Source organism: Panthera uncia (genome assembly GCF_023721935.1).
Source record: "Panthera uncia isolate 11264 chromosome C1 unlocalized genomic scaffold, Puncia_PCG_1.0 HiC_scaffold_3, whole genome shotgun sequence".
NCBI classification, from domain to species: domain Eukaryota; kingdom Metazoa; phylum Chordata; class Mammalia; order Carnivora; family Felidae; genus Panthera; species Panthera uncia.
The window spans coordinates 66,528,928-66,544,459 of record NW_026057584.1 but is presented as its reverse complement, the minus strand read 5'-3'; the positions used below and the strand labels follow the sequence as shown (position 1 = coordinate 66,544,459).

Sequence of the window (15,532 nt, the reverse complement as noted above, 5' to 3'; positions counted from 1 at the left end):
TTCGCTCAGTGGTAGGGAATAGTCTGCTTTTCACTAGATGCTCCACCACTTCTACCTAATAACTCTTCAAAGGTTTCAAGATGCAAAAGAATCAAACCGTTTATAAGTAATGTAAGTAATGTCCCCAAATAAGGATCAAGAAATTTTTTAGGAATACAAAAATATCCAGCACCCAAAAAAGGTAAAGTTAACAGTGTCTGGAATTAAATTGAGAATTGTTAGGAATGCAAAAAAAAAAAAAAATCAGTAATACATGAACAGTAATGAAGAAAAAAAATTAATTAAAACCAACTAAGATCTGACACAGATTTAGAATTAGCAGACAAGGACTTTAAACAGTTATTATAACTATATTGTGTCTGTTCAAAATGTTAAAGACATGGGAAATATAAAAGAGATGCAGATCAATGTTTTAGAGATGAAAATGGCATAAACTGAGTTGAAAAAGGCACTGGATAGGATTAATGACACATCAGACATTACAGAAGAAAAGATGATGAACTTGAAGACACAGCAACAGAAATTAATGTAACTGAAATTAACAAGGTGATTCTAAAACCCATATAAAGTTACAAAGGGCTTAGAATAGTTAAAACAGCTATGAAAAAGAAAGTTGGAGAGCTATAACTGTCTAATTTCAAGACTTATTAAATAGCTGTGGTAATAAAAATGTGTATTGGTATAAAGAGAAACAAATCAATTGAACAGAACAAAATCCAGAAATAGACACATTCACATCTGGACAACTGATTTTTGACAAAAGTTCAAACGCAGTTTAGTGGAGAAAGATATTTTGTTCAACAAATGGTGCTATAGTAATTAGATGTACATATGCAAAAGAAAAATCTCAACATATAAATTACACCTTACACAAAAATTAACTTAAGATGGATCATTGACCTAAATATAGGACATGAAACTATAAAGCTTCTAGAAGAAAAAATGGAAAATCTGTATGATGTTAATTTGGCAAAAATGTGTTAGATACAATGCCAAAACATGACCTAACAAACAAAAAAGGCTTGGTAAAGTATATTTCATCAAAGTTTAACTTTTATCCTAAAAATATTATTAGAAGAATGAAAAGTAAATTACAGACTAGGAGAAAATATTTGCAAAGTATATATATCATTGAAGACTAAAGGACTTATTTTGAGGATATATAAAGACTAAAAACTCAAGAAAACAAAAAACCCAGTTTAAAAAACAAATGGGCAAATGATTTAAACATCCACTTCATAATAGAAGATACATAGACAGAAAATAACATGAAAATATGCTCAACATCATTAATCATTAAGAAAATGCAGAATAAAACAGTGAAGGACTTAGTAGAATGGCTAGTAAGACTGACCATACCAAATATTGGCAAAAATGTGGAGGAACTGTAAGTTTCACTGCCCTGAATCAGAATTTACTGTCTTCCTATGATTTTCTTTTAAGCCAATACTGTTCTTCTGTCTGTTCCCTCAAGACATGAATACCCCATTCACCATGACCTGTGTTCAAATAGCCTTTTAATATTAATGAGAATTTAAAGTTGGAATCTAATGCAGATGCTTTCATGATATCCTGATAGGGGCTGTAACAAACACCTTTTAAGCTACAGAAACCCCAAAGAATGGCTAAAAGTAGGTATACATAAAGTTCTCTTGTTAACATTTGAGCTCAATTAACTTCAGAATAAACCCTCAAATGTTATAATTAGGAGTGAAACATGAATAGTTGGAAATACCAGTTATATATCTTTTCACATTAAACTGAATATCAGATTCCTCTCTCAGGTTTCATGAGACACTTTCATAGTTAACCTTATCCCAACTGTGTTTTCTACCCCAAGCTAATTTCTATAGATAATGTTCCTTTGATTCCAACTTGAGAAACAATTTTAGGTTTGAATAGCTTTCTCTCTCTTTTTTTTTTAAATTATGTTTATTTATTTTTAAGAGAAAGAGACAAAGTGTGAGCAGGGGAGGGGCAGAGAGAGAGGGAGACACAGACTCCATAGCAGGCTCCAAGGTCTGAGCTGTCAGCACAGAGCCCAACATGGGGCTCAAACTCCTGGAACATGATGTGATCATGACCTGAGCCAAAGTCGATGCTTAACCAACTGGGCCACCCAGGTGCCCCAGCTTTCCCTTTTCTAATGACAGTGCTTGTATACCAAATGAAAAGCCAGTTCCAGTTTGACCTCTGTGCACAACAATATTCCTACTTAAAATTTACAATAAAAAAATAACAACAGTAGCCATGAAACTTTATCACTTAGTACCTGAGCTTCTTCCTGTTGTTTTTTAAGCTGTTCAAGCATTTGCTGAAATTCAGCCTCTTTCTGTTCTGCCTCTTCCAAGGTGGCCTGATTCTGTTCCTCATAGGCCATGGCCACCACAGCCAGTATCAAATTCACCAAATAAAAAGATCCCAAGAAAATCACCAGGACAAAAAATATCATGTAGGTTTTTCCAGCAGCACGTAATGTCTAGAGGAAACAAAGGGTAATTTCATCAGTATTTTATATAATGTCCCAGGTAAAGATTTTATTTCCATAATTAGATAGTGAGGAGATGAATACTTTTTATCATCCTGTATTTTGACCAAGATTTGTTTGGTGTTAAAATGAACATTGATTCTGTTTTGTTTCTTAAATTCCACATATAAGTGAAATCATATATTTATCTTTCACTATAGGGGAAAGGAGGGAAACATAAGATAAAAACAGAGGGGGAGGCAAACCATAAGAGACTCTTAAATACAGAGAACAAACTAAGGGTTGCTGGAGGGGAGGGGGATGGGGCGGATGGGCTAAATGGGTGATGGGCATTGAGGAAGGCACTTGTTGGTATGAGGACTGCGTGTCATATGTAAGTGATGAATCACAGTTCTCCTGAAACCAACACTACACTGTGTGTTAACTAACTTGAATTTAAATAAGGAAAGAAAGAAAAAGTGAGCACTGAGCTTTTAAATATTTTCACGTGTTCCTTTTATATCTATAATTAGATTATGAACTCAAAGCCTGAACATTCTTTGCATCTTCTATAGTTCCTAGCGAAATGTCCTTCATATAAAAAGTCCTTACTGTACATGTACTGACTGAATGAACAATTGGGATTCTAGGCAAACTTGCTGTACTGGACCCTCCTCTGTATTCTAGTGTGTTACTAACAAGTATTGATATTTTTCAGTTCATATATGTTCATAAAATTAAATCCCACACATGTTGATTTGAACCTTACTCCTACGGCCTGAATGCTTATGTCCCCCCAAAATTCCTAACTTTAAATCCTAATGTCCAAGGTGATAGTATTAGAAGGTGGGGCCTTTGGGAGGTTTTGAAGGTAGAGCTATCATGAATGGGATTAGTGCCTGAAAAAAAGAGCCTCCAGAGAGATGATGACACAGTGAGAAGGTATCAGCTTATGAACCAGAAAGGGGCTCTTGCCAGAATGGAGCCATGCTGGTGTCTTGTTCTTAAACTTCCCAGTCTCCAGAACTGTGAGCAATAAAATTCTGTTATTTATAAGCTATCCAGTCTGTGGTATATTGTTGCAGCAGCCCCAATGGACTAAGACACTTACCAACTGGTAAAGATTCTCCCAGTAGTCTTGAGTCATGAGTCGAAATAGAGACAAGAAAGCCCAACTAAAGGTATCAAAGCTTGTGTATCCATAGTTGGGGTTTCGACCAGCCTTCACACAGATGTATCCTTCTGGACACTGGCTATAAGAGAGAGAATTGGAGCTAAGGTCAGCATAGCCATTATAGTTATTTCAATTGATGTTGATATAAAGGACTTGTCAAAACCCAGAGTTGCTGTCTATGATGAATTTTCTTGCCTGTATTTGTAGAGCACTTTCAGTAATTGCATACAGTGATACTGTTATTATATGAAATGTATTAGGAAAACCAATAGAAAATTTGGATGCAAGGAGTCAGATTTACAGATACTTAGAATGACAAAGAGGCAGCAACCACACACTTTTGCCTCTAACATCATTAGTCTCCTGCTCTTTACAAAGTGTCAAGCAAGAATCAATTATTTAAAATGAAAGGCCAGAAGGGCCAGTAGGGAACCACTTAATGAGCTGCTTCATTAGCCACTTCTATAGAATTTTATAAAATAAAACTTATATTTTAGAATAACTTGAGATTTACAAAACAATTAAAAAGAGGGCACAGTGACTTCCCAAATATGCCCAGTTTCCCCTATTATTAACATCTTATGTTGGTATGGTACATTTTAACTAATACTGATACATTATTATTAACCAAAGCCAATGCTTCATTCAGATTTTCTCAGGTTTTTTTCCCCTAATATCCTTTTTATATTCCAGGATCCCATTCAGGATTCCATGTTCTATTTAGTCATTATGTCACTTTAGGCTCCTCTGAGAAAGTTTCTAAGACTTCCCTTGTTTCTGATTACTTTCATAGTTTTGAGGAATACTTTTGGGTATTTGGAAGAATTTCTTTCAATTGGTATTTGTCTGATGTTGTTGTTCTCATGATGAGATTGGGGTTATGGATTTTTGGAAAGAAGACCACAGAGGTACAATATTATTATTGTCCTATCATATCAAGGGTACATACTATCGATATGACTTATCATTGTCGACACTAACTTTCATCACCTGACTGGAGGTAGTGTTTGTCAAGTTTCTCCACTGTAAATTTACTCTTTTTTTCCCCCATAGTGCGCTCTTTGTAATGAAGTCACAATGTGCAGCCCACACATCAGGAACAGGGAGTTATGATCCACCTTCTTAAGAGCAGAGTAAGTACATAAATTGTTTGGAATTCTTCTGCATGGGGGATTTGTCTATTACCTCTCATTTATGTATTTATTCAATAATTTCTTTTTTAATTTCAAGTTTTTATTTAAATTCTAGTTAGTTAACATATAGTATAATATTAGTTTCATAAGTAGAATTTATGAATTCGTCACTTACATACAACACTCAGTGCTCATCACCAGTGCCCTCCTTAATACCCACCACCCTTTTAACCCATCCTCTGCCCACCTCCCATCAGCAACCCTGTTTGTTCTCTGTAGCTAAGAGTCTGTTTCATGGTTTGTCTCTCTCTTTTTCCCTATATGTTCATCTGTTTCACTTCTTAAATTCCACATATAAGTGAAATTATGTGGTATTTGTCTTTTTCTGACTGACTTATTTTGCTTAGGGTAATATGGTCTAGCTCCATCCATGTTGTTTGACACCAGCCATAGTAACTTCTTACTAAATGCATCTCCAGAGCAAGGGAAACGAGCAAAAATGTACTATTGGGACCTCATCAAGATAAAAAGCTTCTGCACAGCAAAGGAAACAATCAACAAAACTGAAAGGCAACCTACGGAATGGGAGAGGGTACTGGCAAATGACATATCTGATAAAGTGTTAGTGTCCAAAATCCATAAGGAACTTTCCAAACTCAACACTCAAAAAACAAATAACCCAGTTAAGAAATGGGCAGAAGACATGAATAGACATTTTTCCAAAAAAGACGTCCAGATGGCTAACAGTCATGAAAAGCTGTTCAACATCGCTCACCATCAGGGAGATACAAATCAGAACTCCAATGAGATATCACCTCACACCTGTTAGAATGGCTAAAATTAACAACACGGGAAACAACAGGTGTTGGTGAGGAGGCAGAGAAAGAACCCTCTTACACTGTTGATGGGAATGCAAACTGGTGCAGCCACTGTGGAAAACAGTGTGGAAGTTACTCAAAAAGTTAAAAAAGAACTCTCCTGTAATCCAGCAATTGCACTACTACGTATTTACCCAAAGGATATAAAAATACTGATTCAAAGAGGCACATGCACCTCAATGTTTATAGCAGCATTATCAACAATAGCCAAATTATATAAAAAGCCCAACGTCCAATGACTGATGAATGGGTATTCAATCACTTGTTTATATGAGTATTTACTCATAATACTAATTTTCACTTTGAATTCTAATTTGTTTTATATAATTTGTTGCTTAAATTGTTCCAGTTTTGGTCATTGAAAGCTTTTTCATTGACTTCATTGACTACTTCTCTTTGATTTAACCTCATAATTCTGTGTGTCTTGTTTTTGTTTGTCTTTTTTAGCACTTTCTAACTTTGTGGCACTGCAAGATGCCACAGACTCATATTTCCTGCTCTAGCATTGGCCATTTGTCCAAGAAGACCTTGTCTTTTATTGGAGAACGGTACTAGAAACCAGGGCAAACATTTCATGCTCATGGATGGAAGAACAACTGATGTTAAAATGTCTATATTACCCAAAGCAATCTACACATTCAAAATGTGTAGATTCTCAAAATAACACCAACATTCTTCACAGAGCTAGAACAAACAATCCCTAAAATTTGTTTGGAATCAGAAAAGACCCCAAATAGACAACGTAATGTTAAAAAGAAAGCCAAAGCTGGAAGCATCACAATTCCAGACCTTAAGTTGTATTACAAAGCTGTAATTATCAAGATAGTAATGGTGCTGGCACAAAAACAGACACATAGATGAATGGAACAGAATAGAGAACCCAGAAGTGGATCCACAAATGTATAGCCAACTAATCTTTGAGCAAGAAAGGATTATCGAATGGAAAAAAGACAGCCTCTTCAGCAAATGATGCTGGGAAAACTGGATAAATGACATGCACAAGAATGAAACTGGACCACTATCTTACACCATACACAAAAATAAATTCAAAATGGATGAAAGGCCTAAATGTGACACAGGAAGCCATCAAAATCCTACGGGAGAAAGCAGGAAGCAACCTCTTAGATCTTGGTTGCAGAAACTTCTTTCTAGACATGTCTCTGGAGGCAAAGGAAATAAAAGCAAAAGTGAACTATTGGGACCTCATCAAAATAAAAAACTTCCACACAGCAAAGGAAACAATCAACAAAACTAAAAGGCAACCAACAGAATGTGAGAAGATACTTGCAAATGACATATCTGATAAAGGGCTAGTACCCAAAATCTATAAAGAACTTACCAAACTCAACACACCAAAAACAAATAATCCAGTGAAGAAATGGCCAGAAGACATGAATTTATATTTTTCCAAAGAAGACATCCAGATGGCCAACAGACACATGAAAAGATGTTTAACATCACTCATCATCAGGGAAACACAAATCAAAACCACAATGAGATACCATCTCACACCTGTCAGAATAGCTAAAGTTAACAACTCAGGCAACAACAGATGTTGACGAGGATGTGGAGAAAGGGAAGCCCTTTCACACTGCTGGTGGGAAAGCAAACTGGTACAGCAACTCTGGAAAACAGTATGGAGGTTCCTCAAAAAATTAAAAATAGAACTACCCTACAATACAGCAATTGCACTACTAGGTATTTATCCAAAGGATACAAAACTGCTGATTGGAAGGGGCACATGCACCCCAATGTTGATAGCAGTACTATCAACAATAGCCAAATTATGGAAAGAGCCCAAATGTCCATCGACTGACGAATGGATAAAGAAGATGTGGTACATATACACAATGAAATACTCAGCGATCAAAAAGAATGAAATCTTGCCACTTGCAAAAATGTGGGTGGAACTAGAGGGTATAATGCTAAGCAAAATAAGTCAGCCAGAGAAAGACAAATATATATGATTTCACTGATGTGGAATTTAGGAAACACAACAGATGAACATAGAGGAAAGGAAGGAAAAATAAGATAAAAACAGGTAGGGAGGCAAACCATAAGACTCTTAAATACAGAGAACAAACTGGGGATTGCTAGAGGGGAGGTAGATGGGGGGATGGACTAAATGGGTGGTGGGCATTGAGGAAGACACTTGTTGGGATGAGCACTGGGTGTTATATGTAAGTGGTGAATCACTGGGTTCTACTCCTGAAACCAATGCTACACTATATGGTAACTAACTTGAATTTAAATAAATGGAAAGATAAAAAAAATTGGCTGCTTCCATCATCTGCTATCTATATGCTTAACTGTTCAATACCAGTACACATGCAAAGTTGTTTCAGGACTGTTAATCCAAACTAACATGGGAAACAACTTTATTAACTAGAGTACAGGGTTTTTGCCTTTGTCTTACAGACTCCACTCATTTCCAAAGTTGCTTAGATAGGTACTTATTCTCCCACTCCTTCCTTCAGTTTTTTTTTTATACATTTTAAATATATTTATATCCCTTTGTCACATTCTGTATTTCAACCAGAGATACCCAAACTGACAAATTATTTTTTTATTTGCATACAGTGTTAACTCATTGTACTTTAAAGTTCTGTGGGTTTTGACAGATGCTTGTGTTCATCATTACAGAATCATGAAGAAATTTCTCCACCCTAAAAAATTCTACGTGTATCACCCAGTCAACCCACCCCAAACCTTTGAAAATCTGATTTTTTAAATCATTTCTATTGTGATCTTTTCCATAATGTCATGTAATTGGAATCAGACGAATATAGCTTTGTTTATATGGCTTTTTTCATGTATTAATATGCATTTAAGGTTCTCAATGTCTTTTTGTGGCCTGATAGCTCATTTTCTTTTTATCACTGAGTAATATTTCACTGGATGAATACAGCACAGTTATCCATTCACCTGTTAAAGGACATCTTGATTGCTTCCAGTTTTTTGGGTTTTTTTTTAAGTTTATTTATTTTGAGAGAGAGAGAGAGAGAGCGAGAGCATGTGTGCATGTGTATGAGCAGGGCAGGGGCAGAAAAAGAGGGCGAGAGAGAATCCCAAGCAAGCTCCATGCAGCCTGGAACCTGATATGGAGATCAATGTCATGAACTGTGAGATGGTGACCTGAGCTGAAATCAAAAGTTGGATGCTTAACTGACTAAACCACCCAGGCTTCCCAGTTTCTTGTGATTATGAATACAACTGTTATAAATATTCACATGAATGTTTTTGTGTAGACATAAATTTCAATTTAATTGGCTAAATATCTAGTAGGGCAATTGCTGGATCATATGGTTAGACTGTGTTTATTTTGTAAGAAACTGCCAGATTGTCTCGCAAAGTGGCTGTACTGTTTTGCATTCCCACCAGCGATGAATGACGATTCTTATTGTTCTGCATCCATCTTGTTGTTCTGCAATTTGTATTGCCAGGTTTTTTTGGATTTTTAACCATTCTAATAGGTATATAATATATAGTAGTAACTCATTTTTGTTTTAATTTTCAATTCCCCAATGACAAATGTTGTTTAGCATCTTTATATATCCTTATTAGACTTCTGTATATATTCTTTTATAGGGTGTCCAGATTTTTGCCTGCTTTTAAATTGAGTTATTTGGGTTTTTTGTTGTTGTTGAGTTTTAAGAGTACTTTCTTTGCATATTTTGGATACAAGTCTTTTTTCAGATACATGTTTTGCAAATATTTTCTTCCAATTATAGCTTGTTTTTTCATTCCCTTTATAGTGTCTCTGCAGAGCAGAAATTTTTAATTTTAATTAAGTCCAAATTAATCAATTTGTTCTTTCATGGATTCTGTTATTGGTGTTTAAAACTTATCACTAAATCTGAAGTCATGTAAATTTTATTCTATGCTTTCTTATATACATTTTATGGTTTTGTATTTTACATTTAGGTCTATGATTGATTTTGATTTAGTTCTTGGGTAGGGTGTGAGATCTACACCTAGGTTCATTTCTTTGCATTTGGATTTCCAATTGTTCCAGCACCATTTGTCAAAAAAAACTTTCCTATCTCCATTGCACTGCATTTTCCTCTTTGTCAAAAATTAGTTGACTACATTTGTGTCGGTCTATTTTTGTGTTTTGGGGGGCAGGGTGCTGTCTCTTTTCTGTTTCAGTGATCTGTATATGTATTCTTTCCCAGGTACCATAGTGTCTTGATTACTGTAGTGTTATAGGAAGTCTTGAAATTAGGTAGATTTCTTCAGAATTTTATTTGACAATTAACAATAGTGGCCATCAATTTTACCATATAAATCACCTAATGCATACTAACTACCCAATAAAGAGAAATGATTATTATGGCTTAATAGGGATAAAGTATGTATCATCCAACCTTCTCTAAAGTTTTATCTAGGCTTTTATATTAACAATAATAATAATATTATAAAATAATAATACCTAAAATGCACTAAATGCTCATGATAGACCAGGTGCTAATCCAAGTACTTTATGTGTACTACTTAATCAATCACCATAACAACCCTAAGAGACAATATTACTTTCCACATTTTAAAAATAAATAAACTCAGATACAGAGAGCTTAGAATATTTTTCCAAAGTCAGGGTTTATAAATGTCAGAATTAGGGTTTGATTCCAAGTATATGTAAACTCTAGAATTCATGCTCTTATTTACTACACTCTCCTAAAAAAAAGGTTAGGAAAAACGTCAGGAAAACAATTCTCCCCCTGTCAACACCATCTCTGGGACTGATACACTTTTTCAATAATGCGCTTAGATATTTATGGCCATACAAGTTTCCCATTTTCTGGGATGACTCAAAATATGTTCTGTGTAAGTTTTGTGGTTTAAGAGTCACTTAATGTTGCTGTCCTTCACTTCTAAAAAAAATTATACCCTGACCTAAAATCACTTTTTAATCCCCTTGGGAAAATATGTTAAGTATGAGAGACCAGCAGGATGACTAAGATATTAAAGTGCCCCTTATTGTAGAATGTGACCAAAAGAACTGTAAGGTATACAGACTCAAACTTGTACATGGCTTTGACATATATCTGTCCCTTGGCTTTTTTGCACATGCTACTTCAAGAACAACCAACTCTCTCAAAAGCAATTTGCCAAATGAGCTTTTGCCCTGAAGATCATGTTATATTCTGGATCTTTTCCAGCCACAGCAAAGCTCATCACATCAACACATACCCATTATCAATCAAAATGTGCCCATATTGTGTTTTCTTCCCTGTATTTATTAAACAGCTCTGATGGGCTTACAGAAAAAACAGACTATGGGTCTTCACACTTTGGGGTAATAATCAGGTACATCTTAACTATGGAATTCTAGGAAAAAAGGTCTTCACCCAGAGGGGTGATTTTAATGGCTGTGAATTTAGACTTAATAGCAATCCAGTAACATAGAGAAGGTACTTCCTAGGTAGGTAGCGCTACTTTTTACAATCTACATGTAAGAATACCCTTGTATTTTTTTTCCTATCTGCTTTTTCTCAAAGTGTTCTACATTTTTTATATGATGTTTCTTACCCTGCATCTGAGCCATTTCCACAGAGTAAAGGGTCCTTTTGTCCATCCAAAACATAAAAGTGACCTGTTAATATAAAGAAGAATTAGCTAATTCATTTCATATCAATCCTACTGACATTAGGAATAAATTAGAGTTTGACTATCAGTTATTTTCAAAGTGGACACAATAAAGTATATTTACAAAGATGGCTTCAACCCCACAGCCTCAACTATTTATAGTTGAAAAATCATTCAGCAACACTCAGGTTAACAATGTAGCAATATTTCTTACTGTCATCTTCAATATAATCCTTCCAGTTAAATGTACTCATTGTTACATTAACAAATATTCCATTTGAATCCATTGTGCCATTAAAGTAGGATGTGGTGTTGGTTTCAAAAGCAGAATCGCTTGGGGGCCATTGCAAGCATTTATTCCGCAGGTTGCCCATGAACAGCTGCAGACCAATTAGAGCAAACACGCTCAGACAGAACACAGTCAAGATCATGACGTCAGAAAGCTTCTTCACGGACTGGATTAAGGCCCCCACAATGGTCTTTAAACCTGAGGAGAGACAACAATAGGTCATCCAAGGAATAGTGTCATAAGCCACAATGTGTATCTTCTTAGTCACACACATTCTCATTTCCCATAAACTGTTGCTTGGCTGTTTAGACACCAGAGCTTAATGGATAGCCAGATGGTTTGGGAAATGGATGAAAAGCAGGTTTTATTTATGAATAGTATGCTTTCTGGGGATTTTAAAATGAAAGTGTAAATATCTAGGCAAGAAGCTTTTTTTTTTTTTTTTTTTTTGCTTATTCATTTATTTTTGAGAGAGAGAGTGTGTGAGCAGGGGAGGGACAGACAGGGAGAGACAAACACACACAGAATCTGAAGCAGGCTCTGAGCTGTCAGCACAGAGCCCAATGTGAGGCTCAAACCCACAAACCGTGAGGTCATGTCCTGGGCCGAAGTTGGATGCTTAATTGACTGAGGGACCCAGGCACCCCTAGGCAGGAAGCTTTCTTGCCTGTGGTTTTACATGTTGCCATGAGCACCTAAAGATGAACTTGTAGTTACTTTTCATTTCAGATTTTGTGTTTCATGAGGCTGTCTCCCTCCAACCCATTCTTTATACCAGCCTCCATGTAGCTATAATCAGAGGAGAAAAGAATTGAAAATACTAACAATCCCATGCCAGGTACATGCTGTTCAATAATAATCTTTTCTCCTTTATAAAAGGAGATCTATTTTCAGAATAGACCTACAGTGAATGGTAAAACCCAAATCAATTAGTAAAGGCATGCTAGCAAAGCTTTTTCCAGATTGTAAAAGAGAAAACTTTACATCATAAATGCAAAAAGGAAGAGAGAGACAGAGAGTGCACACATGTACTAGGGCAGACTAGTACTTTTATAGACACTCATGCAATTCTCCGTTAAACTCAGATGACTTTATAAATAAGTATGTAACTTCTAAAATTTTAGGAACTGAACTGCATGGAAACATCATTTGGCATTCTTGAAGTTGACAAACAAGAATAATAAACAAGTTTAATGTCATAAGTGTGGTTTCAACCTGAATATTACAGTGTATTTAAAGTCCACCCCAGTGTTTAACCTAGCTCTCACCTGGAATGACTGAAATTGTTTTCAGGGCTCGAAGAACTCTGAATGTTCTCAGTGCTGAGACATTGCCCAGGTCCACGAACTCTGTCACATATCTGTAATAGGGAGTTCACACACAACACAATAATACACAAGAAAAGTTGGAGATAAAAGGAGCCTATCGTCTTACACCAGTTTCTTCTTACCTGGAATTACAGAAATAGTTTTCAGAGCTTTCAAGACTCTGAAAGTTTGAAGGGCTGAAACATTGCCTAGGCTTACAAATTCTGTTACATACCTGTAGAATTAAATCAGAGTTACTGATAATTTTGGCAAAGTTTATTCCAAATAAAGAATGAAAGCTGGGTTTGGCATATAGAGCCTCTTGACTTTAACAAATGGAATTGCTACAGAACTCAGAGTGCCTCAGCGGCAGGCTGCTTTGTTTCAATGTAATTTTCACTAATATTAACAAGTTTGTTTATAAAAGTAATCAAAATACAGTTGAAGGTGTTAGAGTCAATGCATAACTTCATTTTGATGATGTGGAAGACTCTATGACATGAAAGTAATTCTGTTTATTTGCTCATTTACCAGATATATTTACCTTGCAATATGTATTCTAATGTGTATTCTCAAAACATATGAGGCATATAGTTAATTTGGCTAATAAGAACACTCTACAATTAAAATATGTCACAACAATCTTGTTGATGCTACAACTATTTTCATTCCTTCGAGTTTAACAACTTTTCAAAGATACTCACGCCATCACGATGACACTGAAATCCAGCCAGTTCCATGGATCACGAAGGAATGTAAAATCTTCTAAGCAAAACCCTCTTGCCAAGATTTTTATAAGCGACTCAAAGGTGTAGATTCCAGTGAATGTGTACCTAGGAGAAGCATCCAAACAAAAATTAACAATTTCATTTGAGCTGTAAATATACATATTTTCAACATGGCAAATCTTATCCTTTTGTGGTTTTTAATTTGCTAAAATCTTGTTTCTTATTTCCACTTACAAAGACTTGACTAGTTTAATTAATCTTACAAGCCTGAGTGAAGGGTTAAACTGAAGAGATAATATCTTCTCCCAAAGAATCTGATCTTGTTTAACTCTTTAGATTTTTAGAATAATAGTTTCATGTGTTTTATGCATAATGATCCAGGTTGGCCCTCTAGAGCAATGCTGTTTGACTAAAATATCATATAAGCTACATATGTTGTTTGGAAATTTTTAGTAGCCAAATAAAAAAGTAAGAAAAAACAAGTGAATTTAATTTTCATATTATATTTTATTTCAACCAATATATCTGAAACACTATTATTCTAACAATTAAGAGTAGACAAATTTCAGGTTTCACATGTGGCTAGCGTTTCCCTCATTAGACAATACAGCTCTAGAGGTAAAATTTCTTGGATTTGTTTATTTATAATAAAATATTTCATTCAAATTTATTAATGAATAGAATTATTTTTAGGAATATATCACATGTCTAATCTAGAAAATATGTTTCCCCTTTTTAAGAGTCAGGCATAGGCTTGTAAAACTGTCTCTCTCTCTATGTATATATATGTGTATGTGTATATATATATATATATATGTATGTATGTATATATGTGTGTGTGTATATATATATATATATAAGAAAATTTTCAATTTATTAGTATTTTATGTATGTGCATTTACACAATTACCAAAATTCACAGATAAACAAAATTTCTGATTCTAACCTTGCATCAGCTACTATTTCTATACAATTGGGACACATCATTTAAATATGCTTAAATTCAAATTTCAGCCTCCAAAATGGTGAAAGATTTTCCATTTACTGTTTGATACAGTGCATTTTTAGCTCTCTCTCCTTTGAGTGTTGACAATATTAAGTTATTTCTGTTTCTTCCAAAAATAGTTGAGAAAGAATACTTGTTTTTCAATATTGTGTTCTTTTAAAAAAGTACGATTTACGATTACCCCTTCAGATTAATTCACCCAAGTCACAAAGATTTGACTTACTTATATTAAAAACAATTATATTTGCCTGCCTACTAGTATTGTATATGTGAATAAAGTTAGGGGAGTTATTTTTGCATTGTTTTCTGCAGAAATTTCTCTCAGATAAGGGAACAAAGAAATAAGAGAAAAATGTATGCAGAGATCTTCATATCAGGTTTTCCTAAGAATATTCCTCCTCCCTTTTAAAATAATTCAGCTTAGTTTTTGAGGAATAAGTGTAATTGCTATATTTACTTATGAAGTAGCTGACCTTATTAGGAAAAGGTATACTTTACAACGCCACGCTTATATTTACTTGTGTTTTAGTTTGGATCTTTGCACATTACACATAACCACCATGACATTTCTGTTCGAAGATAGCTGCCTTGTAAAAAGCCATCAGAGAGACAGCTCAATGTGTGCTTTATTTATCACATTAATGGTTAATGTCCTATGGTTTATGCTTAGGCAATTCTAAGTTTTCTGCAGATTTACTAGGGGTAAGATGAAAGTCCCTACTCCTATCCCTGTTTTTTAGAAAAGTAAGAAAATTTGTGACATTTGGAGTATATAGTGAGTGTTGATAGCTATTCAAGGAAGAGAGTCCCAGAGCTTAACATCTGAGATAGAGCTTTGCACAGAACAGGTGTTCAGAAGTACCTATTAGCAAACTAGATTGAACAGGGAAGTGAGAATCAAGGGTACCTTGATCTTTCTTGGCTCTGCCCCTACTAGACTCTAATCATGCTGTTGATTCTG

General features: G+C 35.0%; 1 protein-coding gene across 1 annotated transcript in view; it reads right to left on the bottom strand.

Moving 5' to 3' along the window:
* LOC125911403 (sodium channel protein type 3 subunit alpha) overlaps positions 1-15,532 on the bottom strand; it is a 93,995-nt gene that overhangs the window by 56,009 nt on the left and 22,454 nt on the right. The window contains exons 5-10 of the mRNA XM_049615263.1: positions 13,542-13,670; positions 12,799-12,890; positions 11,456-11,728; positions 11,185-11,248; positions 3,579-3,720; positions 2,273-2,479 (exon numbers count right to left, since the gene is read on the bottom strand). Coding sequence (XP_049471220.1) covers positions 2,273-2,479; positions 3,579-3,720; positions 11,185-11,248; positions 11,456-11,728; positions 12,799-12,890; positions 13,542-13,670 — 907 coding nt within the window. The remainder of the gene's footprint in view (positions 1-2,272; positions 2,480-3,578; positions 3,721-11,184; positions 11,249-11,455; positions 11,729-12,798; positions 12,891-13,541; positions 13,671-15,532) is intronic.